Here is a 25,303-nt window from a genome sequence, read left to right on the forward strand (position 1 = left end):
TTTTTTTACTTCTTCGTCAACTTATTTCATTTTTATAGTCGTTAATTAGATTCTTCTCTTCCCTTAGTTATTTAGAAATTAATGAAGAAACATAATATCGTCAACGAGGGCTAATCTATAATTACTATGATTATTATTGAGTGGCTAACAAAGGATTAATATAATTATTAGTTAATCATGTGGCATGGATTGAGATTATTTGCCAGATGGAGACATGGTGCGTTGTCCTTTAATCATACAATGTTGGTCGGCATTTGTTATTTTCGTATCGACTAATCAAATTATGTTTAAGACAAAATGAGAGTCGACCGGTAATTAAATCATTCATAAGATATAGAATATTAATGATACTAGTCATTTTTTTTTTAGTTTGTAAGGAACTGATATTGGCTGGTTTATAGTAATTAATTAAAAAAAGATAGTGCCTACAATTATTGGTAATTGTATAAATAATTTTGTGATAGTGTAAACACAGATCTCGTTGGCTTATTTTGGTTTTCGTGTTTTCAGACAAAAAAAAAAAAGCAAGGACGAATTAAAATCTACAGTATGATGTTTCAATATTAGACGAGACCATAATATAGGGTTAATGTCTGGATCGAGTACACACAACATAATTTTAGGCGTTTTATGTGGATAAATCACCTGTTTGGATAAGATCTGGATAATTAACTAATTGCATATTGGTTACACATTCTCTTACAACTTTTAACGTTTTCATTGACGTAACATATTACTCCATTAGGTAGATGTTCTTATTCTATCACACCCCTAGATCTTGTACAAATAACAAAAAAGGTCTATAATTATTTGACCTAAAAAGTTGCTTTCCATATTTTTCATTTTAACTAATTAAACATACGTCAGAAAGATAAATGTTATGAATCCAATTAGGAATTTGAAAATTTTAAATACATATATAGAAACTTCGATTGTTCAAACACAAATTTTACGTTTACAATTACAACAAAAAAATTTCCTAAAATCTACTTATTAAAATGTAAACCATTTTTATTTATTTCATTGTATACGTTTGTAAAGTACAAATGCAAATTAAATTTGTTTCTTCCGTTTATTTGAGTTTTGTAGTTAATATATGAATATTGAATTAAAACCTTAAAAAATTTTGAGTTCATTTGAAAAGATATATATCATGTTTAATACGAAAAAATGTTCTCATTACGGTTTACCTTTTTATAATTTCTACGAAAAGGAATATCTAAAACCAATACAATATCCATGTTATACGTATAAATTAACTTGTAACACTTGTTCTATAGTGAAGATTCGAATTCTTGGGTAAGTTACCAGCATTCATTTAACACATGGCACTTGGCACTTGGCACTTGGCACTTGGCAGAGTACTATACATGGCAATGACAAAAACGTGAACGATGTTCTAAAAAAAAACCAAGCCATAAACTTATTATTTTGTGACATAATCTAATTAAATACTGATAATGGCTTAAGATATTGGATTCAAACTTGAATAAACTTGTATCTACGTTATTTTTTTAGGTCTATTTTGAACAATGAAACGAACCATTTGCTAACTTTAGAATAAATTTTTTCACGTAAAATTTAGTTATTTATAGTATGTGTTGGTTTTATGATATCATCGGAAAACGACACCTAAAAGTGTCAAACGGGCCGATCCGTGTCCAACTGGACCGGCCCACGATAGACACTAGTTTTTATGGACCGGCTTACCTCTAAACCCCAAGAACAAGAGGATTTCAATAACTTTTAACAATGGATTGTAAATTTCATCTCATTAGTTTAGTTTGTTTTCTCGTAACGAATACACTAACACGCCATTTTTTTTTTGTCGAATGTAGTAAAAAAAAAACAAGTCTTATATAATGTGTGCATAAACGGTTAAATAAGTTTGCGTATAAAGAAAACAAAACCGCGTGGATATTTTAGTTTGGTAATAGCAATGTCAATTTTCAGACGTAACCAAGACAGTGGCAGAGTGGTAATTTCGGGTAAAATTACCAATCAAGTGGGGCCCAACAGATGCCGTAATCCTTAAGAGTATTTCCCAACGTAAAGTGATGACTGCACAAGTCGAGTCGTTCGGCGTTTTATGTGCGTTGATCTTGTCGTTTTGCATTCTTTTGTTTTTTTCCTCGTTCAAGTATTTTACCTCACCAAAGCGACGAAGCGAATATAAATTGGTATTTTATCGGTACCTTCCAAATTAAACGTCAAATTTCTTCATTTTTCACTATTCTTTCATTATTCTCTTAAATAATAAAAAAATTCATCGGCTGTTATGACATGTTGGCCTAAGCTTGAAGTTACTTGAACAATAAGTTATCTTTGAGAGAGATTAGGAAAAGTACTATTTAGGAGTTATCTAAATATGTAAGTTTTACTTTTGAGAATTGGAAAACTCTTCTCTATATAAGAAGATGCTAAGGTGTAGCATAACTTATGAGTTTTGAGAATAGAGATTGAGTGCTTAGGTTTTGAGTTATTTTCCTAAGTGATTAATAAAGAGAGTTATTCTTTGTTGATCTTTGTGTTCTTAAAGCTTTTGCCAAATTAGATTTGGTATCAGAGCGGTTTTGATTCATTAGTCTTCGAAGATTAAAATCATCAAACAAGATATGAGTGACGTTGATGAGAAAGATGAGTCGATCAAGGTCAACTCTGCCAAGGAGATTGTACCTTCCTCTGTTAAGTGTCCGATGCTAAACGCCGCCAATTACACAGTCTGGGCTATGCGAATGAAGATTGCTCTTAAAGTAAACAAGGTATGGGATACAATAGAAACTGGAAATAAAGATGATGACAAGAACAATATGGCGACTGCTCTGTTATTTCAATCTATCCCAGAAGCTTTGATTCTACAAGTAGGAGAGCATGATACGTCAAAAGGAGTTTGGGATGCAATAAAGGCGAGACACGTTGGTGCGGAGAGAGTCAGAGAAGCTAGGCTGCAAACCTTGATGACTGAGTTTGATAAAATCAAGATGAAAGATGGAGATACGGTGGATGTTTTTGCTGGAAAACTTGCTGAAATCTCATCAAACTCGGCAGCCCTTGGAGAAACCATCGACGAAGCAAAGCTTGTGAAGAAATTCCTCAAATCACTTCCGCGGAAAAGGTATATACACATCGTGGCATCTCTTGAGCAAGTACTCGACCTTAACACAACAACGTTTGAGGATATTGTGGGTAGATTAAAGGTCTATGAAGAAAGAATTTGTGAAGAAGAAGAAGAGCAAGAGGATAGTGGTAAACTTATGTACGCTAACACAGATTCAAGACAAGAAAGCTATGGAAATAACAGAGGTAGGGGTCAAGGAGGACGAAATTATTGGAGAGGAAGAGGCCGTGGACGTTTTGGTTCTTTCCAAAACGGATCATACAGACAAGGACGAGAAAGAGACGCAATGATAACTTGTTATCGATGCGACAAACAAGGTCATTACGCATCCAATTGTCCCGATCGGTTACTTAAACTTCAAGAAACTATTGAGAAGAAGGACGATGCCACACAAGAGGCCGATGAGTTAATGATGCATGAAGTGGTTTATCTCAATGAAAACAAGGTCAAACCAAACAGTTTTGAATCCAATCTTGCCACTGAGAATGTGTGGTATCTTGATAATGGTGCAAGTAACCATATGAGTGGAAATCGAAGCTTCTTTATGAGTCTTGATGAGACAATTGTGGGAAAAGTAAAATTTGGAGACGACTCCCGTATTGATATAAAGGGCAAAGGATCAGTTAAGTTTGTGTTTCGGGATGGTGAGAAGAAAGTCTTGAAGATTTTGAAGAACGTATACTATATACCGGATTTAAAGTCAAATATTTTGAGCCTTGGTCAAGCCACAGAAGGAGGATGTGAAGTTCGTATGAAAGGAGATCTTTTGATGCTTTATGATCGACTTGGTCAGTTACTAGTCAAAACAGCAAGGTCTCCTAATCGGTTGTACAAAGTAGCGTTGGAAGTTGATGTCGTATTGTGTCTACAAGTGATCTCATCATCGGAATCAAACAAGTGGCATTCACGCTTGGGACATGCTAACTTGGACACAATAAAGACAATGGTCAATGAGGATTTAGTGTCTGGTGTACCAAGATTTGTAGTTGAAAAAGAAACATGTGTATCGTGTCTTCTGGGAAAACAAACAAGACAGCCCTTTCCACAAGCAACAAGTTTTCGAGCCACACAACCTCTTGAGCTTATTCATGGAGATCTCTGTGGACCTATTACACCCTCGACTGCGGGCCAAAAGAGGTATGTATTTGTGATCATTGATGACTATTCACGCTATATGTGGACTGTGTTGTTGAGAGAAAAGCGTGAAGCTTTTGAGAAGTTTAAAAACTTCAAAATACTTGCTGAACAAGAAACAAGAAACACGATCAAGACGTTCCGAACTGACAGAGGTGGTGAGTTTGTATCCAAAGAGTTTCAAGATTATTGTGACAAGTATGGCATTAAAAGACATCTAACCGCACCGTATTCACCGCAACAAAACGGAGTTGTTGAAAGACGTAACCGCACACTCTTGGAGATGACTAGAAGTATTTTGAAGCATATGAGTGTTCCAAATTATTTATGGGGAGAAGCTGTAAGGCATGCTACTTATTTGATCAATAGAATTGCAACAAGATCCCTAGTCAAATCAACTCCATACGAAGTCTTTAAAGGGAGAAAGCCAGATCTTGCGCATCTTAGAGTGTTTGGTTGTATTAGGTATGCAAGAACAGAAGCTGTTGGAAGAAAGAAACTAGATGATAGATCAAAAGCTTTAATTTATCTCGGAACAGAGCCTGGATCAAAGGCATATCGTTTACTCGATCCTACAACCAAGAGAATAACAGTGAGTCGGGATGTTGTATTTGATGAGAGTAAAGGTTGGAGTTGGAACAGAGAAGCTCAAAGTAATTCCGGATCTTTTATTATTGAGCTAGGCGAGTTTGGTAATAAGGGTATAAGAGAAATCATTGATATTCCCGAAACAGAGGAAGAAATTGAAACAGAGGAGAACCCACATGATACTCAAGTTGTGAATGAGGACGTGTTGAATGAAGATCAGGAAGAGAACGAAGAGAACAACGGTGATAATGAACTCAACGATGATGATGAGCTAGAACAGCCACAACCGTTGTTAAGGAGATCCAAAAGACCGAGAGTGCAACCAAAATATCTAAGTGATTATATTCTCATGGCAGAGGCAGAGTGTGAAAGGCTTCTAACGGTGATAAATGAGGAGCCATGGGACTATAATGAAGCAAAAGAATCGAAAGTGTGGATAGAAGCATGCATGGAAGAGATTTCTTCGATAGAGAAAAATAAAACGTGGAATTTGGTTGAACTTCCCATTGGAGTGAAACCAATTGGCCTAAAGTGGGTGTTTAAAATCAAAAGAAACTCTGATGGAAGCATTAACAAGCACAAAGCTCGCTTAGTGGCTAAAGGATATGTTCAAAGACACGGTATTGACTTCGATGAAGTGTTTGCTCCGGTGGCACGTATTGAAACTATTCGGTTTATTATTGCTTTAGCAGCTTCAAAAGGCTGAGAAATACATCACTTGGATGTTAAGACCGCCTTTCTCCATGGAGAATTGAAAGAAGAAGTTTATGTTCAACAGCCAGAAGGATTTGTGGTAGAAGGAAGTGAAGAAAAAGTTTACAAGTTGAGTAAAGCTCTCTATGGCTTGAGACAAGCACCTAGAGCTTGGAATGACAAGTTAAACAAGATTCTTAGGGAATTAAATTTTGAGAGGTGCTCAAAGGAGCCATCGTTGTATCAAAAGAAAGAGAAAGGACATCTACTTGCGGTTGCGGTTTACGTTGATGATTTACTTGTTACGGGATCTTGTATGAAGGCAATTCTGGTTTTTAAAGAGGAGATGGCAACCAAGTTTGAGATGAGTGATCTTGGAAGACTAACTTATTATCTTGGAATAGAAGTGCATCAACATGAAGGAGGGATAAGTCTAAAACAAGAAAGATACGCTCAAAAGATTTTGAGAGAAACGGGTATGGACGATTGCAATCTTTCTCATATTCCTATGAATTTAAACTTGCAGTTGTCAAAGTCTAAAGACGAGAAGACAATCGAAGAAAAGGAATTTAGAAGAAGCATTGGATGTCTACGTTATCTAATTCATACACGACCGGACTTGTCTTATAGTGTTGGAGTTTTAAGTAGATACATGCAAGATCCTAAAGAATCTCATGGAGCAGCCTTGAAGCAAGTGTTGAGATATCTACGGGGAACTGTCTCTCTTGGTCTCTTGTTTAAACGTTCAGAGAAGATGAAGTTGGTGGGTTACAGTGATAGCTCACATAACGTTGACGTAGACGATGGTAAGAGCACGTGTGGTCATATTTTCTATCTTGATAATTGTCCAATTACTTGGTGTTCACAAAAGCAAGAAACGGTGGCATTATCTTCTTGTGAAGCCGAATTCATGGCTGCTACGGAGGCGGCTAAACAATCAATTTGGCTTCAAGAACTTCTAAGTGAGATCATCGGAAAAGGCTGTGAAAAGGTGACAATACGGATTGACAATAAATCTGCGATTGCACTAACTAAGAACCCGGTGTTTCATGGACGTAGTAAACATATACATAGAAGATATCATTTCATACGTGAATGCGTCGAGAATGAACAAGTAGAAGTAGAGCATGTTCCCGGTGAAGAACAAAAGGCGGATATCTTGACAAAAGCACTTGGAAGGATCAAGTTTAAAGAGATGAGAGATCTCATTGGAGTTCAAGATGTGAGAGAAGATAACTTCAAGCTTAAGGGGGAGAATGTTGGCCTAAGCTTGAAGTTACTTGAACAATAAGTTATCTTTGAGAGAGATTAGGAAAAGTACTATTTAGGAGTTATCTAAATATGTAAGTTTTACTTTTGAGAATTGGAAAACTCTTCTCTATATAAGAAGATGCTAAGGTGTAGCATAACTTATGAGTTTTGAGAATAGAGATTGAGTGCTTAGGTTTTGAGTTATTTTCCTAAGTGATTAATAAAGAGAGTTATTCTTTGTTGATCTTTGTGTTCTTAAAGCTTTTGCTAAATTAGATGACATTTTTAGTACGTCTCTTTCACGTGTTTGATTATAATATTATTAATTAATTCACATGCCCAAAGAAACAATCAAGAGAAGAAAAAAAGCTTTTGGTAGTTGGCGAAAACAAAAGTAAAATAGTTTTTGGTCAAATGGAAGCAACCATAGAGAAAATGAAAGTCAATGTTGAGTTTTAAGGCCTAACCAATAATAAAGAAACAAAAGACTCATGTGGAGAATGTGAAATTCGTTCATCTGTAAGAATCTAATAGATGGAAGCGTCGAGGGATGAGATTCGGAGCTCGATCATCGTTGCAATATGTGAGTATTGTGTTGCGAATGGTGAAAATGAACCCCATTTGTGACAACAATTATTTTACTCACCATATGATCATATGATTCATATTACTCGTAACACACAAGTCACAGAAACCATTGTTTTGTTATAATTTCCAACCTTTTTTTTTTCTCAATACGGATTAGTGTTATTTCAAATGTACTCACTGGTAGATGTACTATTTATCGGCTTCCACTATTGGGCCGAAATAGGCCCATACTAAGTAGTGAGACACGAACCCCTCTCTCTTTTTCAATTATATTCTATTGTGGAAAAAAGACGGGTCAAAAAGCGGGTCAAATATATCCGACTGGAAATCCGGATCCGTTGGTGAATCGTGAATCATCATCATCCTGGACAAAGTGATCTTGCAGAGAGAATCAATGAACAAGACTTGCCATTAGAGGAGACCAACAATTTCTCTCCTCTCTCTTTGACAAAACCCTAAAATCTCTAACTGATTTCTGCAATGGCGACTTCAGATTCGAGCTCTTCTCCTTCATCATCCGGTACCGAATTCGCCGATCCAAACCCTAGCACCGATCCAGAGACGAATTCAGAGCGTGTTCAAAGTCAATTAGAGTCAATGAATTTATCTCAACCAAGCGAAGTCTCTGATGGTAGCCACACCGAATTTAGCGGCGGCGATGATGATGATAATGATGTTGCATCGGCTAACGGGAACGAAGGCGGAGTTAGCAATGGAGGTTTAGTCAGTGAAGGTGTGGCGGGAATTAGCGGAGAAGAGGAGATAGAGGTTTCTTTAAGGGCGGAGAATCCGGTGGAAATGGAGGCAGGGGAAGAACCGCCGAGTCCGACTAGTAGCGGTTACGATGGAGAGAGAGGGAGTAGCGGTGGAGCTACTTCTACTTATAAAGCTGATGATGTGAGTGAGGATGAGATTCGGGAAGCTAATGTGGATGGTGACACTGCTTCGCAGCATGAAGCTGCGTGGTTGCCTGGAAAACGCCATGTCGATGAGGTCAGTTTGATATAGCTACTTAGCTCTAGTTTTAGGTTACAAGATCAGTTCAAGTATCTTCTCTCGGTGTGATCGTCGTTGATAGTGTACAGTTTCGGGCATGTATTGTTGGATTATGAGTTCTTTAGTGCCAGATTCATGATACATTGGAGTTGAATTAGTATTCAATGTCAAAACTGTGGAAAATGTTTAGGGAGTGATACATGTGAACTGATGATTATTGATTATCTTCTCATCAGCAGTAGATAGAACTCTGAGAACACACTTTTAATATGAAACGCAGGATGATGCTTCTATGTCATGGAGAAAGAGGAAGAAGCATTTCTTCATTTTGAGTAACTCCGGCAAACCGATATATTCCAGGTTTAGCCATTTCTTCATATTGAATCATCAGTAAAGAATGGTTGTGTTGTGGGGTTTTATCTTTTTAACTGATTTACTCCTCTTGTTGCATTTATATTTGATTCTCGTATCTTTTAGATATGGAGATGAACATAAGCTTGCTGGATTTTCAGCTACTCTTCAAGCTATTATTTCTTTTGTGGAGAATGGGTAAAATTTGCACAAGCTTTGTCTGCTGTTTGTTTCCTTTATGGTTATTTTTGACTTTAATGTTTGAAGCCTAACACATTGTTTTTTTAGTGGTGACCGTGTCAATTTAATCAAGGCAGGAAAACACCAGGTATTAAAAATTCATTTTCTATCAATTATATAGCTTGGTAGTGGTGCCTATAATAGTTTTCCACTAGATAGAATGGTGCATTAACTTTCAACAAGAGAAGTGTTTTCTTCATTTACATTATCATTGGCGATATTGATTAGAGAGATATGTCATGTATAAAATATAAGATTACAAGCATTTTAAAAATGAGATTTCCTGGTCAAATTCAGGTTGTCTTTCTCGTGAAGGGGCCAATATACCTGGTCTGCATCAGCTGTACAGATGAAACATATGAGTATTTAAGGGGGCAGTTGGATCTTCTATATGGTCAGGTAACAACAGACCGTTGCTGTGTATCCTTTCTTTTGAACTTCGTCATGTTTGAGTGAGGGGTTTAAATAACCAAAATGCAACATTGGTGATGCAGATGATACTAATTTTAACAAAGTCAATAGACAGATGTTTCGAGAAGAATGCAAAGTTTGATATGACACCCTTGCTTGGAGGGACAGATGCTGTCTTCTCATCTCTTGTCCATTCATTTAGCTGGTTTGTCTCAACTCTTTAAATCAGCTGCCTTTTTACATTCTTTTCCTGTTATTTTGTTTCTGAATATTAATGTGGAGATTGAGGCTACTGATCTCTAGAAAAAATTGGATAATGACCAAGATTTTCACTCGAATTGCTAGAAGTTCACATTTTTTCATGGATCAGTTGTGTCTGTAATTGGATATATTTGAAGATATAATTGAAGATAGACATCTTTTTGAACAAAAAGTAATAAGAGATTGTGGGTGGAAGATTAAGATCTCCAATTCATATAAAAGTTTTAACAATTTCGAGATGATTTTCCCATATTTAGGAACCCAGCTACATTTCTTCATGCCTATACTTGTCTTCCCCTTCCGTATGCATTAAGGCAAGCTACGGGGACCATATTGCAAGACGTTTGCGCGTCTGGTGTCTTGTTCTCACTACTAATGTGCAGACACAAGGTGAAACCTCCGTGTTCAAAAGATCAAAGTTTTTCAGCCTGGAAATCCATTATAGTTAATGACTGTATGTATATTTACTTACAGGTTGTCAGTCTTGCTGGTGCACAGAAAGCGTCTCTCCATCCCGATGACTTGCTTCTACTCTCAAATTTTGTCATGTCATCAGAATCATTCAGGCAAGTGCTAAATATTTTGTCCATGTACCCAAAATGAACCATACATATGTTTTGTGTAGCTTGTTCTCACTACTTCCTCACTACTAGCAGAACATCAGAATCTTTCTCACCAATCTGCCTACCGAGATACAACGCCCAGGCCTTTTTACATGCCTATGTCCACTTCTTTGATGTGAGTCATAACTCAATACTTGTGGAGAGCTTCTTAAACTCATCTACAATGCACAATATGAAATATTAACTTACTCGGTGATGTAGGATGATACATATGTAATATTGCTTACTACACGTTCAGACGCCTTCCATCATCTCAAAGATTGCAGGTAAAAATAGCTATATCATACTTGAAGATACTTGTGTTTTTTGACATGATAAAATGCTGAATACTGTTAATAAGCATGTTATTGAATTCCATAAACTTGTTCATGGTTAGGGTTCGCATTGAGACTGTTCTTCTCAAGTCAAATATTCTAAGTGTGGTTCAAAGATCAATCGCGGAAGGTGGAATGCGCGTTGAAGATTTACCTATAGACCGCAGGCGTCGCTCATCTACTGCTAATCAGGGACAAGATACAGCTGTTCCAGAGGTATCTGTGGGAACCGGAGGTCCCTGTGGACTTTGGCATTTCATGTACCGTAGTATATACTTAGATCAATACATAAACTCTGAATTCTCACCTCCAGTAACTAGTCACAGACAGCAGAAAAGGTAAAGTCGTGAAATCGAGCTTACGTAACTAAGTGACTATATTTTGTATGAGTAAGTACTGATGTACCTATTTCGCAGTCTATATCGAGCATACCAGAAACTTTATGCTTCAATGCATGTAAAAGGATTGGGACCTCACAAGACTCAATATAGAAGAGATGAAAACTACAGTAAGTTCGAATTTGCACACATGTTTACGAAAGATGAGAATCTTCTCGCTGCGGAACTGACAAAAGTCTTTTTGTGATAACTTGCAGCTCTTCTATGTTGGGTTACACCAGATTTTGAACTCTATGCAGCATTTGATCCACTTGCAGACAAGGTGAGATATTTTAAAACTTTCCAATGAAGTTAAAGATAGCTTAAATCGATGAAACACGGATCTCTGATAATGATATTGATGAAACCATTTGGCAGGCGATGGCGATAAAGATATGTAATCAGGTGTGCCAAAGGGTAAAAGATGTAGAGAATGAAGTGTTCTTGCAAGGAGCTAGTCCTTTCTCTTGGTGATATAATATTTGACTGTTCACTCTTAAATATATGTACGTTTTGATCTTTCTACTATTTTGACCCCCTATATTGTGCTAGTACCACCCACCTTAATAAGGCAATAATGTAATTGTTGTACCCAGAAACCCTTGAGAGAAAAGCTATTTCATTGCCTTTATTGTTATTAATTAGCTTGAATAGTCAAAATTGAGTTGATGTAGACAAAAATTGAAAAGAGAACAATAATATTAAGGTTTTGATGGAAGGATGGAGACTAGAGTTGGTTGTTACTTGTTGTGTGGTTTTAGTTTAAATGGCCATCACTGTGGTGCTCCTTCCTAATTTATTATCTTTTCTAAATTTCATCTCTTCTCATCCTTGTGTTCTTTCCTCGAAATACTTCTATTCTCAAAAAACATATTAAAAAGCTTTAATGATAAATATTTACCAACTAAATGATGATTTGGGTTATGTGCAAGACAAATAGACAATTATCAAGTAGATAGGAGATTTTTTTTTTTAATGTGTGAAACAACCTTAAACGATATTACATTTAGGTTCTCATTGGTAACATTGTAAAATTGCATAATGACGTAAGTCGAATACTGAAACTTTGCGGTATGAAAAATGTATAATGAAATAAGCAACTATATACTCATTTATTTGCATAATGAAGTTTTGTATTTTTAGGTGAAAATGCAATATCACATTTAGATAAGCATTATGCAAATTTGCTTGATCGATGAAATTCTTGTATAATCACATTAGAAAACGTCATTCCGCCGTTATATGTTACTAATCGAAGCCATAATCTTTTTTTTTGTTCGCAACCACGACACAAATATGGTTGTGATGTGATCGGTAACATGAATTACCAGGTGTTATGATTGAGTTACCATAATCAATGATATAAGATGTAAGTATTTACAATTTAAAACTTGTTTCAGTTTTTTACACGTCAATTCTGGAAAACATTTATTGATAGGTTATCAGTTTTTTACTTTTAAGTTTTACAGAGTGATGTATATTATGGTTTTAAACTCATTAATTACCATATTTGACAAGTTCTTTATTTGTATGCTTTTATTTTTTTAGATATCTTATGACTTAACTCATAAGCGAATCCAAGAAATCCAAATATTTGAATTTGTTTTATCTTCTCTAGACATTACGGATGAACAAGGGATTAATACAGTGCTTCTAATTAAATGCTCTGCTTAAGATATTATGACAACGAAGTAAATGTATTTAATTACGAAGTTTATAGTTACGCATTAATTACTATGTAAATACATATTTAATTCGTCATTAAATAGGTAAGGAAATGGTGACCAAAGACGAGTATTCCTCTGGTTTCTTCGATCTCTATGTTCTTAAAGATTGTTGGGGTTCGCATTTGGAAATTTATTTCTTCCTATTATTCCCTTTTAAAAGCTAATGGCGATAGTACTATAACACATATTAGTAACAAAATTGTTCTTTCTAATCTAACTACTCACTATTTGTAGTTTAATTATTTCTATTAGTACTATCGTAGGTTCGAAATCGATATAGAATACGACTCCGATTGGAAACATCGCATAAGTGCATAATATTCACTTTTCTGATTTGATAATATTTGAAATTTCGTATAAATAATTTATTCTTGTTTTCTGGTATAAAAGGAAATTATATGCATAATTATTTTTTCTCTCACGATAGTAAAATGGGTTAACATAAGAAAACTGGTTAGTACAAATGTATGTGGTTATGTGATGGATCAGTCAAACTTCATCAACTTCGGGAGATTAAATTAGAAAAACAAATACTATCAAAGTAAATGTTGGCCACTAAGCTTAACTATGATTATGAATTCCACCTTTTTACTACTGCAAATCACTCAAATTTTGAGAAAAAAAAAGGACTGCCTGTAGCAATCAACCTATAATATATGCGCTCAATTAGGATTATCTTGTACTTTTGAACTCTACCCAATTCACCCTGTATTTTTCTTCTTCTTCCTAATTCCACCTAAACTGTAAAATTCTATTCAATTAACCAAATTCAATTAATCTCTGAAATTGCGATTTAAAATCAATAATTAGCATTCATTATTTCGTGATTTTGAATACACCAGAGTTTAAAAATTTCTCAACAACATGTCAACAACAAATGGGTTAACATAAGAAAACTGGTTAGTACAAATGTATGTGGTTATGTGATGGATCAGTCAAACTTCATCAACTTCGGGAGATTAAATTAGAAAAACAAATACTATCAAAGTAAATGTTGGCCACTAAGCTTAACTATGATTATGAATTCCACCTTTTTACTACTGCAAATCACTCAAATTTTGAGAAAAAAAAAAAAAAAAATCACTCAAACTGTTTTTTACGAAAGTACCCCTTATTTCTCTCTAAACGAAATATGCTTTTTGGTAATTTCACGACTACACATTTGCCTCCTCTCTCTCTACCCATTGACTTGTGTGGACATAATTTCAAAATTCATCAAAAGCTAAATTATTCTTTAGAGATGTGTGAACATTAATTTTTAATATATGAAAATTTAATAAACGACGCACTAATTTCTTAGGTTTCACGCAGTTTTCTAGTTTTTTTTTTAAATCCATTTTCATATTCCTTTTCATTGGAATACGACTTCGGACTTCCCACTAATTCTATGAAATTAAGTTAAATTCTACATCGGTCGAACATATTTTAGTTTGTTTTGGTTAAATTTATATTAACTTTTACTATTGAATAAAAAAATTAGATCACTATTGATATTAAAAAATTAATACTAGAAAAACACGTCTATGAAATTATGTTAAAATTTTAAGCAAAACTTATTATTATTTTCTATAAAAAATTACTTTTTATAAAACTAAAATGAATCAATGTCGTAGATCAAAATTGGAGACCGTACAAATAAACAAAAGATTCAACATACAAACAAATTAAACCCAAGTTGGCCATCAAAGTAAATGTTGGCCATTTTTTTTTTTTTTGTTAAAGGAAAGGTGAGTGGCCATGAGATTGAAGTTTCATGGAACCAAGGGTTTAGCCTATCATAAACAATTGTGGTTCGGAGAGATCGAAACGAGGAACCTTTGTTTCGAATGGTAAAGATCAGTTATTTCAAAATTTGAGTTGCGGTTTTCCGGTTGTTGTAGTTTATTTTTTGTTCTCTCCATAATTCATAGATCGCCAAAAAAAAAAAAAGATAAATAGATTAAGATTTTGTAAGAATTAAAAAAATAAAAACTGATTGAACTGGATGTGAATCATGTGATGAACAAAAAAGATTTGACAAGCAAAATTGTCTTTTTTAGTGTTGTTTTAAGTATTTGGCAGTTTTGTGAGTGTTGTAATGAATTCTACCGTTTCATTCTCTCCAAATCTTTTTTTGACTTTTTTCAACAAGTTTAAAGTGTATCTAGTATACGTGGTTGATGATGGAACTTGTGCGGATTTTCCAATCTTATGTTTCTTTTGACCGAGATTTCAAACTACAAGTTAACGTTAGACTGAGAGTCACGCGGGTCTCGTATTGCTTAATGGACCATAAATAATTAGAACAAGTTCAAAAACCTAAACATCTTGTTTTTTTCCAAAGAAAAGGTTAAACATATTGAAATAAAAACTTAAAAATCTCTGGATAAAAATAATTCTGGTTCACTTTTCTTTTCTGAATTAACGTATTTTCAATTTATATAAATACATATAGATTTAATAATTAAAAATATTGTGAAATTCCAAATCTTATTTAAATAAAATTATATTTTTGGGTGTTGTTATGGATTCGACCGTTTCGACGAATGTTATTATGGATTCGACCGTCTCGACAAATGTTGTTACGGATTCTGCCGTTTCGTTCTCTCCATAATTCTCTTTTAACGTTTTCTCCATTAATTCAAACGTTAACAAAACTTAATAAACTAAAATTAATCGGTTTATTCAAATTGTAATAATAAATATATTTTTTCAAAATTTTTTTATCATACTTTACAATTATACAAATTATTCAATATATATTTTTAATAATAATATATATTATGTAAATTCAAATTATAACGTAAGATATTAATATAGATTATTAAATTATAGTTAATGTATTTCTTAAAAATAAATTCCATGTAAAATTGAGTCTTATTATTTATTAAATTTATGACCAAAAAAATTTGAGATACATACAAATTAGTATAGAAATTCGTATCTATATTATTAATTGGGAATCACTAAATATTAAATAACCTTATGAAGAGTAAAATATTACAAAAAATGCCATTGATTTTTAGTGTTTTTAAATAACTTCATTAAGGGTACAATAGTAATCACAAAATTAATATATTTAAATAAAAAATTGTTTAATTCTTTTAAATAATTATTAATTTCCAAAAAAATAAACTAATTTTCTCTCTCTTATTAATTATAAACGAAAATTTGAAAGTAATTTTTAAAAAATTGTTAACCAATAGGAATTGAAAAACTAAGATTTGATATCCAACTAAGATTTTAATTCAAAAATAAAACAAAATTTAATAGACTATTCTATATCAAAAATAAAAAGAAAAATAATATCATTTTAATTCAAAATTAAAAACACTATCGTTTAAAAGATTTATCAATGGAGGACTTTAAGATTAAATTTAAAATTTCGTAAGAAAACTAAATACAAATATTTTAAGATTCAGTTTTGTTATAATATTTTCACAAATTTTAAAATATAAAACAAAATTTTATTTCACAATTTCTAAAATATGATATTAGGTATTAACAACTCTTTATATTTATGATGAAATAAACTCAAATAATAATAAATTTAAAGTAATTATCATTATAGCCTTCGTTTAAAGCAAGTTTGATAAATATCTAACAATAGATTGTATATATTAATTTCTAAATTATTTTGCGTTTTATTTTTTGTTTTTCAACCGGATCTTCCTTAAATAAATCCCTAATATATTGCACACAGTTTTTAAATAATGTAAACTAATTATATATTTTGAATTCAAAACAAATTATGCAGCAATAGCATATCCCTTTTAGAGATGTATCTCAAATTTTTATTTTTAGTCTAAAAATCAAATTAATTATGATTAAACAATAAAAAGAAGAATATGCAAAATTTAGCTAAGGAAAGAAACATTAATTAATTTGTTAAAATATATTTGTAACTTTAGCAGCATATATATTAATCTGCAAAACTCACAGTATGTATTGTATGGTATTTAAAAGTACGCAAACAAGAATTTGGAACATGATTTTAATGGAATGAAATGAGAATAGGAATTACGAGACGGGATGAGAGGGGAACATAAATTAAAAATCAAACTAAATACCCAATTGGTATGAGTTCAGGTTATGAGCACTATATAAAATAAATTTGTTTACATACATAACCATGTACGTACGTTTTCAGTTACACATATTTTATTTATGCCGGATACTGGACTGTCATATTTTTATTTCACGTATACAAAACGGGTTATGGGACCAAGAATTTATGACAGATATAGGACGGGATATGTTTCCCGTTCTAAAATAGTTACGTCTAGCTAATATACATGAAATAACCAAACTCAAACCGAATCTATATCCTATTTAACACATGTAATCAAACTATTAGAAATGTTTTGATTAGTTTAGAAAATAAAAAAAAGTAATATCATTTAACTTTTGCAACTAAATTATATCTTAGTTTTATCTTAAATATAATTTTGCACGTACGTGTAGGTCCAGATCTTAAAATATAACTATGCTATGCACTAACGCAACTGAATTTCGTTTATTACTCTAATTTTATAATATTTGGACTATTATAAAGTTTACTAACACAACAAAATATTTTATATTTTTAAAATCTATATAACAATTTATATACAAACATCTCTACACGTACGTGTGAATCCATATCTAATACACTAAAATATATATCATAAAAACAACGAAATAATCTATATTGAATTAAAATTTGTTAGAACTTTTTAAAAAATATGAAACCCCGCACGTATGTGCGGGTCATGATCTAGTAGAGTATAAAAAAAGAAACAAATATTAAAAATATCACATCCATGCAGGCTAACGTTCAGTTGACTAGCAGCGATAAAAGCAGATAATAAATTCTCACATTTAATTTCTTTTCCATTAAAGCAAAAACCCCACACACTCTCTCTCTTCCCTTCCTCTTCCTCTTCTCTCTCTCTCTATCTCTCTGCAAAAACCCTAAATTTCCTCCGATTTCACCATCTTCAATCTCATTCACTTCCAAACTTAGCCTCTTAATCACTCACCAAGCAAAACCCTCCAAGGATTTTCCATGATTGGAAGATATAGAAGCAGAGAGATGAAGAAAAAGCCCTAAAAATCGAACCTTTGATCTCTCCGAAATCGGAGTTCGTTTTCTTTGTCTTTGGTTTCGAAAATGTATAAGAACCAGCTACAAGAGTTGGCGCAGAGAAGCTGCTTTAATCTTCCTTCGTATACTTGTATTAGAGAAGGTCCTGACCACGCGCCGCGATTCAAGGCTACTGTTAACTTTAACGGCGAGATCTTTGAGAGTCCTCAGTATTGTTCTACTCTTCGTCAAGCTGAACACTCTGCTGCTGAAGTTGCTCTCAATGCTCTCTCTAATCGTGGTCCTTCTCACTCTCTTGCCTCCAGGATCTTGGTTTGTTTCCTTCCTCCACTCTCTACTTGGAAATTCTGAGCTTTGGATGTTGAATTTGCATGTGGTTTTAGGTCACTGATGGGTTTAGGTTATTAGGGTCGGTGCTGAGATCTCTGACTAGCTTTTTAGGGATTTGGGTTTCACATTCACTGATCTATGGATCTAAAGTTTGAATCTTGTTATTACCCATTTATGCGTTTGACTGATGATGATACTTGTCCCGGCTCTGTTCTTTTTTGGTTTTGTGTAGGATGAGACGGGTGTGTATAAGAATCTGTTGCAAGAAATAGCTCAAAGAGTGGGAGCTCCTTTACCGCGATATACGACCTTCAGGTCTGGGCTTGGCCACCAACCTGTGTTTACTGGTACTGTAGAATTGGCTGGAATCACATTCACTGGAGATCCAGCTAAGAATAAGAAGCAAGCAGAGAAGAATGCTGCTATGGCTGCTTGGTCTTCCCTAAAACAATGTGAGTCCTAAAACCTGATTTTGTCAGTTTTTGATATGGTTTTACTTTAACGAAGGCGTTGATCAAATGTAACTCTGCTTACATGGTTTGACTTGTTTAAGGTTTTTTATGTTCTTCTTGGTAACAGTGGCAAAAGAAACTTCAAGTTCAATGCCTGAGCCTGAGAACATTGACGAACTAGAACAGGTGATTATAGCAAGAGCTTTGATAAACTATCGTATCAAGGAAAATATTGGTACAGGAAGCTCCTCGAGTGCCCCGGTTCCATTTGCAAAGAAGTTCTTTATGCAGAACCCTAGACCGACAAGTCCACAGCCTTCTCCTGCTACCACATCGAGAATCTTACCCTTCATTTGCCCAAAACAACCTTCCAGAAGCAGCAGATCCTTAGCAGCAACTTCCGGTATTGACAGAATTATGGCAGCAGCCTTGGAAAGTCGCAGCTACCAGCGGCCTCAGCAGAGATTTGCAAACCCAGGCACAGCAGCTCAGCCTTATGTTCCTATGAGACATTTAAGATCACCATGCCATGGGATGGCTCCACCTGTCACAATCAGAACCGCTGTACCGGTCTTCTCTGCACCTCCAATGCCTCCTCCACCATGTACAAACAGCACTCAGCTATCTTCTTCTGTGTATGTCCCATCGCTGATGCGAACTGCACCACCTGTGAGAATCGCACCACCTGTCACAATCAGAACTGCAGTGCCCGTTTTTGCTTCTGCGCCACCGGTTAGAATTAGAAAAGTGGATATCCAAACCACTGTGAAGCCCACAGTTGAGGTAGGAGAAACCCGGGTATCATTGGTCCAAGAAAATGAGGAGAGTATTCCAGTCTTGCCTGATACTCTTGAAATTGGAGAAGAAGGAATCACTATACCAATTTCAGAGAGAGAGAAAACAGCTGCAAAGGACTCATCGAAAGGAGAACCGGAGACAGCAAGAGAGCGACTGGAGTACCTAAAAATCTGATGTCTTGAGGACTGTCTCTGAGTTTAGTTTTTTGAGGTTGGTTTCTGAAAATTGTTACATTAGTAATCGTTCGTTATTATACTCGGTGGATCGAGTAGTTTGATAATCCGAAAGATTTGTATTATATTGGGAGTTTTAGGAGGAACCTGGCCATCTCTGGATTGTAGAATTGTATCAGTTTCACTTCCTATTCTGTTTGTTTGTGTCCTTTTTATAAATCCGTTACCTATCGTCGTTCCAGAAGAATCAAGCTCCTTCGTATTACACAACAACTATGACACATAATTCAATGAGTCTTAAAAACTTCGAATTTACTAACTTCAACCATTTGCTTCTGTATATGGTATGACACATAATTCAATGAGTCTTAAAAACTTCGAATTTACTAACTTCAACCATTTGCTTCTGTATATGGTGCGAAACACTATAACAAAGCCGACCAAATCTTGTCATTGTACAACAAAATGAATAAGGTCGTCTACAAAACCACTCCCAGTTTCCAAGCATTGGGACCAAATCTTGTCATTGTACAACAAAATGAATAAGGTCGTCTACAAAACCACTCCCAGTTTCCAAGCATTGGGTTTGAAGAAAGTTGGTTCCAAACCCAAAACAAGAAAGAAGAAGAAAAATCAGTCACTATACACCGAAAATAAACACCATGAAAACACATCTTGCGGAACAGTGTCATGTCAACGGGATGCAAGAGACCAGAAGTTGAAGAGAAAAGAGGGCAAAGCAGCAAACCAGCTTATGAAAGCTAATGCTGTTGATGTTTCAAACTGAACACAGTGGTTTTGTGCGCAGCTATTCAGATCGTTGTCTATCAGAACCGTTATGCCTGCCGATGCACAAGCTGCTGCAAAAGTCAGCGTCGATGTCACCTGAAATAATGTAGAGAATTTTCTTATTTATCCACATCTTTTTCCTCATACTATTTTAATAGATAGAGAGGCTAATTGATTAATCTCTCACCCCATCACCAATTGCAAACAAGCTCACAAGTCGACGGTTCTGTAGCGAACGTTTGACCATAATGGCATAGACGTCAACCATGGCTAGTGCAAGACTCCACAAGCTCTGCAGACCAGTAGCTGCAACTAGGTAGCTGATGAAGCAAAAACAATAAGCCATCTTTAGCAAAATCTAACAGTCACCAAACTTGGTTTAATCACATAAAGCATACAGGTTTAACCCAATATTCTACCCACCCCGTACAATCGGTTCAACTATCTCATTATGTCCAAAGCTTAATAATGCTACAACAAAGATTCATTCATCTGGACTCTGGAGAATTTACAACAGGATAACTACATACAAAGTACACCAGTGCCTGTCACTAAGGCAAACTTACCTAAGTAACCACTAGCAGACACCATGATGCAAAGCATGATTAATAACCAAATTAAACAACAGTGACCGAATGAAAAACATGATATGATAGCCATTTTTTTGTTCAAAAAAAAAAAAAAAAAAAAAAGATATGATAGCCATTTTATCAACACTAACTTCTCAAAGACCGCTCATCTAGTTTTAATGATCTTTATTACCATGATATATTTCGGATCGAAAAAAGAAGTCTATACAGTAAAAATTGGCAGCTACATTACATTACTGGACACAAGTATTAAAATTCCCCATACACTTTCTTTCACAAGGTGTTAGTTTGCTTTTGATCAGCGTTATATATATTAATAGACTCACAAACTTCATAGCTTATCACATTAAGCCACAAACCTGACGCTTATTTGTATCTTCAAAAACAACAAAAAAACAGATTCCAATTTATAGTACTATAACATATTGGAAGAAAGATAGGTTGCTATCACATTTGATTCTGATATGTTCAGATTTCATCATAGATAAACAAAAACCCTTAACACCGAAGCATTCATGTCAAAATGTCAATCGAATTCATAAAAAATCTTATAGCACAAAAGACGATCTTACCAGAAGGCGGTAACGGAAGGGAAATCACTAGTAGTAGCCATGACACAAAGCGCAGCAGCTGCAAACAAGAACTGAAAAAAACGCAATGCAAGCCCAAGCAAAGTTCCAGGCATTCCTTCCATATCATCCATCCTCACCCTCGGCGGATTATCAACTTCCGTAGCAGGAGGATCTTCAACCGGATGAACCGATGCATGGCTCACATTCATTTCTTCTTTCCTCCACCAAACACAACCAATTCAACACATCTCTTTCCCTCTTTACCAATAGCTGAAATCCAAATCCAATAATCTAGTAGTACTCAAATCTCCCCTACCTGTATTCATCAAATACACCAAATTAAACCACTAATGATAATTCAAAACAGAGATTAGATTCTCTTAGTACACAGTTCCAAGGAGACTAAATCAAACATAGAATCAAATCTCTAAACTAAACTAATCCAAGGTCACGAAAGGCTTTGATTGAACTAGATTTGGTTCAGGAGAAGTAAAGAGAAAACGAGATCCAATAAATTGAGAACGTAGATCGAGTAAGGGATTTGGTGTTACCTGAGAGAATCAAGAAGAGAGGAAGAAATTGCGAGCAGCCATGGAGAGCTTGGGTAGAGGAAATTAAGAAACCCTAAGCTATATTTGAGGGAAGAAGAAGAAGAAGATCGTGGAAATGGTTTTAAGGTTTATGCGAAGAAGAAGACGAGTGAGTCATTTGATCAAAAGGAAGAATATAGCTTCACGAAAATGAGATTAACAATGGGAAAAAACCCGAAAAAACCGTCATCTATTTTTTTTTTTGCCGTTTAATACATGTAGTATTAAATTTTGAATAAAAATATCTCATTTAATTTCGGTTGCCTTTTAAAACTTTCGTTTTTTAAAAATTGGTAAAATCGTACCCCCGAATTAACGGAATCTCTACCTGCAGTTAAAACTTAACCCATGATATTTAAATATATATATAATCTGCTTTCGCTAGTGTATGAATATGTTGCTTAGTCGAGTGGTTAGTGTACGATAGGAAGACCTCATGAGCTCGGATTCGGAACCCTTCACAGTCACATTTAGACGTTTTAAACCCTTTTTTTTTTTTTTGGCTTCATCTTCTTCAAACCTCTTTGTTCTCTCCTCACTGTAAACACTAGTTTTCCAGAATTGGATCCATTCTTCTACAAATTCCCAGAAAAATTAAGTGCGATACACAAAGACAACAATATATCGTCTTCAGATCCACGCGAATAGTTTTTGAAAACTGTTGACCACGAATCGACTCGCCGAGATTAGATCCGTATGGATCCGAAATTTAATCACCTCCAGGCTCCAACAAAAACAATCGAAATCGTGATGTCAAAATCAGCTAGCAAATCGTGATAACCAAGGATAACCAAACCCGTGAGTTTCTCTTGTTTTTCCAGATCTACGTAGAATGTGGATGTTCAAAATCGATAACGAAGAGACAGAGATCAAAATCTTGGTTGGGGAGGTTTTGTTTTGAAGCAAAAAAATTAAAGAAAAAAACGTCTAAAAGTGACGGCAGGGAGTTTCAAACCCAGGTTCATTAGAATAGACAAACCACATTTAACCACCTGACTAGGACAACATATTCGTACAAATCAGAAAAGAGATTGTATATATATATATCTAAACACCATGGGTTACGTTTTAACTGCAGTTAGAGATTCTGTTACCAATGTTAACATCCGTTAACTCGAGAGTACGATTTTACCAATTTTTTAAAAACGAAGGTTTTAAAAGGCAACCGAAATTAAATGAGATATTTTTATTCCAAATTTAATACTACACGTATTAAACGGCCAAAAAAAAATAGATGACGGTTTTTTCGGGTTTTTTCCCGATTAACAATTAAACCAAATTGAAATGTCAATTAACTTAAGGGGAAATATAACCACCAATCTTTTTTTTTTTCTTTCCTAATTTATACTTGACGAAAAGAGCTTAGCAATTAAACCAAATGAAAAGGTTAATTAACGGAAAAAAATGTCAAAAAAGCCTCAATTTAGCAAAGTGTCGGAAAAAAAATCCTCAATTCTGCTTGTAGTGAATTAAATTGCGAACTTTAATTTTAATATACGTCACCAATCTATATTTTCTTTCTTTTCTGTTTTTTTTCTTCCTAGTTTATACTTAAGAAGATTTTTTTTTGGCTAAAAGTTAAGAAACATTACATATATAATTTCCCCTTTTTTTTTACATTAGTATGATACTATTTATTTAAAAATTTTATCACAAAGTTTGATTTATATAGAAGCAATTTATCTACGTATAGTTTTTTTTTCCTCAAAATGTTTCTTTTTTTTTGTAAAACCAACATTAATGCTCTTGATAAGAAAGAACGTGTGAGAAGCTAAAGAGAAGCATAAGAAGACTAAAGAGTATAAATAGCAATATAGAGGAGATGTAGAAATCATCTTGCGTGATCATTTGTGTAGTGTGTCTCAGAGCTGCGTCTCTGTTCAGTGTGTGATAGCAATTAGGGTTCGTGAATTGTATTGGGGATTTAGTAGTGATAAGAGAGAAGAGTTCTTACCTTCAAACTTATCTAATAGTGTGCTCGTGATCAGGGCCGGCCCACGACGTAAGCAACCTAAGCGGTGGCTTACGGCCCATTTTTTTTTTCTTTTTTGTTACTAAATCAATCAAAATAAAACTTATCATAGTTATGTGCTTGTGAATTTTTAATGATGTGTTCATTGAGATATCTAAATATGATTTTGTTCTTGGTTTTTGGAGATTGGTTTTGATGCTTTATGTTTTTTTGTATGTCTGAACTTCTGTTTCGCTCGTTTGAAGTTGAAGAAAAATAGTATTATGTATGAATTTAAGTAGTATTTAAAAAGGAGAAAAAAAATATTTATCTTGAGTAGGGCCTTCGCAAACATTGGACCGACACTGCTCGTGATCAAGGATCGAAGCAATCGCAATGTGTCTTGAGGGATTTTCCATCTTCGATGGTGTTGCTGGTGAACTGCGATCATGGATTTCATGGCTAGAGGATTTCTTTGTTCGGGAGGACTTCATGGACGACGAGAAGCTGAATCTTGCACAGAGTCTTCTCGAAGGGGAAGCAGAGTCTTGGTTCTGTAGAAGGCAGAAGATGTTTCTATTCCGATCTTGGGAACATTTGAAGGATCGTTTGTAATATACCAAATAAATTTAATTAAAAACAATTGAAAATTAACTCAAACGAAAAAAAATCAGTTTTAAGAAAACACAATCAACTTTAAAAGAATATGATATAATATTGTAAAACTAATACAATCTACTATAATATTTGATTTTCTTAATCAAAGGTTTATATTATTATTATTTTATAATATTAATTAGACCATATAAGTTTATGTTATTATTATTTTATAATATTAGTTAAACCATATATTTACGTAAAAGTAAAAAGTGTTAATTATTATTTTAGAGTATTAATTAGTCTAGAGTATTATTTAGAATATTAATGTTTTTAAAATTTAACTATAGGATCTAATTTGTTCCTTTCTTGCAAAATTTTTTTTTTTCTTTAGATAATATAGTTTACTAGATTATAGTGTTTGTTGGTGGAAAAAGGGTATTTTTATATCCGTACAATCCGTAAAATATATTTTTCAACGTGAACAAACACGTAGGGTTAATTCCAACCCAAACTAATTTTTTTTTTGAATTTTATACCCAAACTTTACATTTAGTACCTAATTCAGAGTCGTAATTAATTGGCGTTAGTCAACTATTATGGCTGTTGAGTCAGCTGACACATGTTTGATATGACGTGGTTTAAAACGATATCGTTTGCTTGTTGGATTAATTTTTTTTACAAAATTCGGGTCTCGAATCCACGACAAATAAATCATTTCCGA

General features: G+C 34.2%; 3 protein-coding genes across 3 annotated transcripts; 2 read left to right on the top strand and 1 right to left on the bottom strand.

Annotated features, from left to right (window-relative positions):
* Positions 1-7,567: 7,567 nt before the first annotated feature.
* LOC9315166 (vacuolar fusion protein MON1 homolog) lies at positions 7,568-11,663 on the top strand. Its single transcript, XM_021029201.1, has 14 exons — positions 7,568-8,365; positions 8,649-8,728; positions 8,846-8,917; positions 9,008-9,047; positions 9,257-9,358; positions 9,454-9,575; positions 9,889-10,021; positions 10,106-10,197; positions 10,288-10,369; positions 10,456-10,520; positions 10,631-10,906; positions 10,985-11,076; positions 11,164-11,228; positions 11,324-11,663. The coding sequence occupies exons 1-14, from the start codon at positions 7,853-7,855 to the stop codon at positions 11,417-11,419; spliced, it is 1,830 nt and encodes a 609-aa protein (XP_020884860.1). The 5' UTR covers positions 7,568-7,852; the 3' UTR covers positions 11,420-11,663.
* Positions 11,664-17,495: 5,832 nt separating this feature from the next.
* LOC9315167 (double-stranded RNA-binding protein 2) lies at positions 17,496-19,734 on the top strand. Its single transcript, XM_021028794.1, has 3 exons — positions 17,496-18,049; positions 18,300-18,519; positions 18,647-19,734. The coding sequence occupies exons 1-3, from the start codon at positions 17,804-17,806 to the stop codon at positions 19,489-19,491; spliced, it is 1,311 nt and encodes a 436-aa protein (XP_020884453.1). The 5' UTR covers positions 17,496-17,803; the 3' UTR covers positions 19,492-19,734.
* A 267-nt stretch (positions 19,735-20,001) lies between these two features.
* Positions 20,002-22,144, bottom strand: LOC9315168 (CASP-like protein 5A2). Its single transcript, XM_021029836.1, has 4 exons — positions 21,993-22,144; positions 21,442-21,757; positions 20,467-20,599; positions 20,002-20,375 (listed from the first exon to the last, which is right to left on the bottom strand). The coding sequence occupies exons 2-4, from the start codon at positions 21,648-21,650 to the stop codon at positions 20,184-20,186; spliced, it is 534 nt and encodes a 177-aa protein (XP_020885495.1). The 5' UTR covers positions 21,651-21,757; positions 21,993-22,144; the 3' UTR covers positions 20,002-20,183.
* Between the last annotated feature and the right edge of the window lie 3,159 nt (positions 22,145-25,303).

Source organism: Arabidopsis lyrata, assembly GCF_000004255.2.
Source record: "Arabidopsis lyrata subsp. lyrata unplaced genomic scaffold ARALYscaffold_4, whole genome shotgun sequence".
Taxonomy (NCBI): domain Eukaryota; kingdom Viridiplantae; phylum Streptophyta; class Magnoliopsida; order Brassicales; family Brassicaceae; genus Arabidopsis; species Arabidopsis lyrata.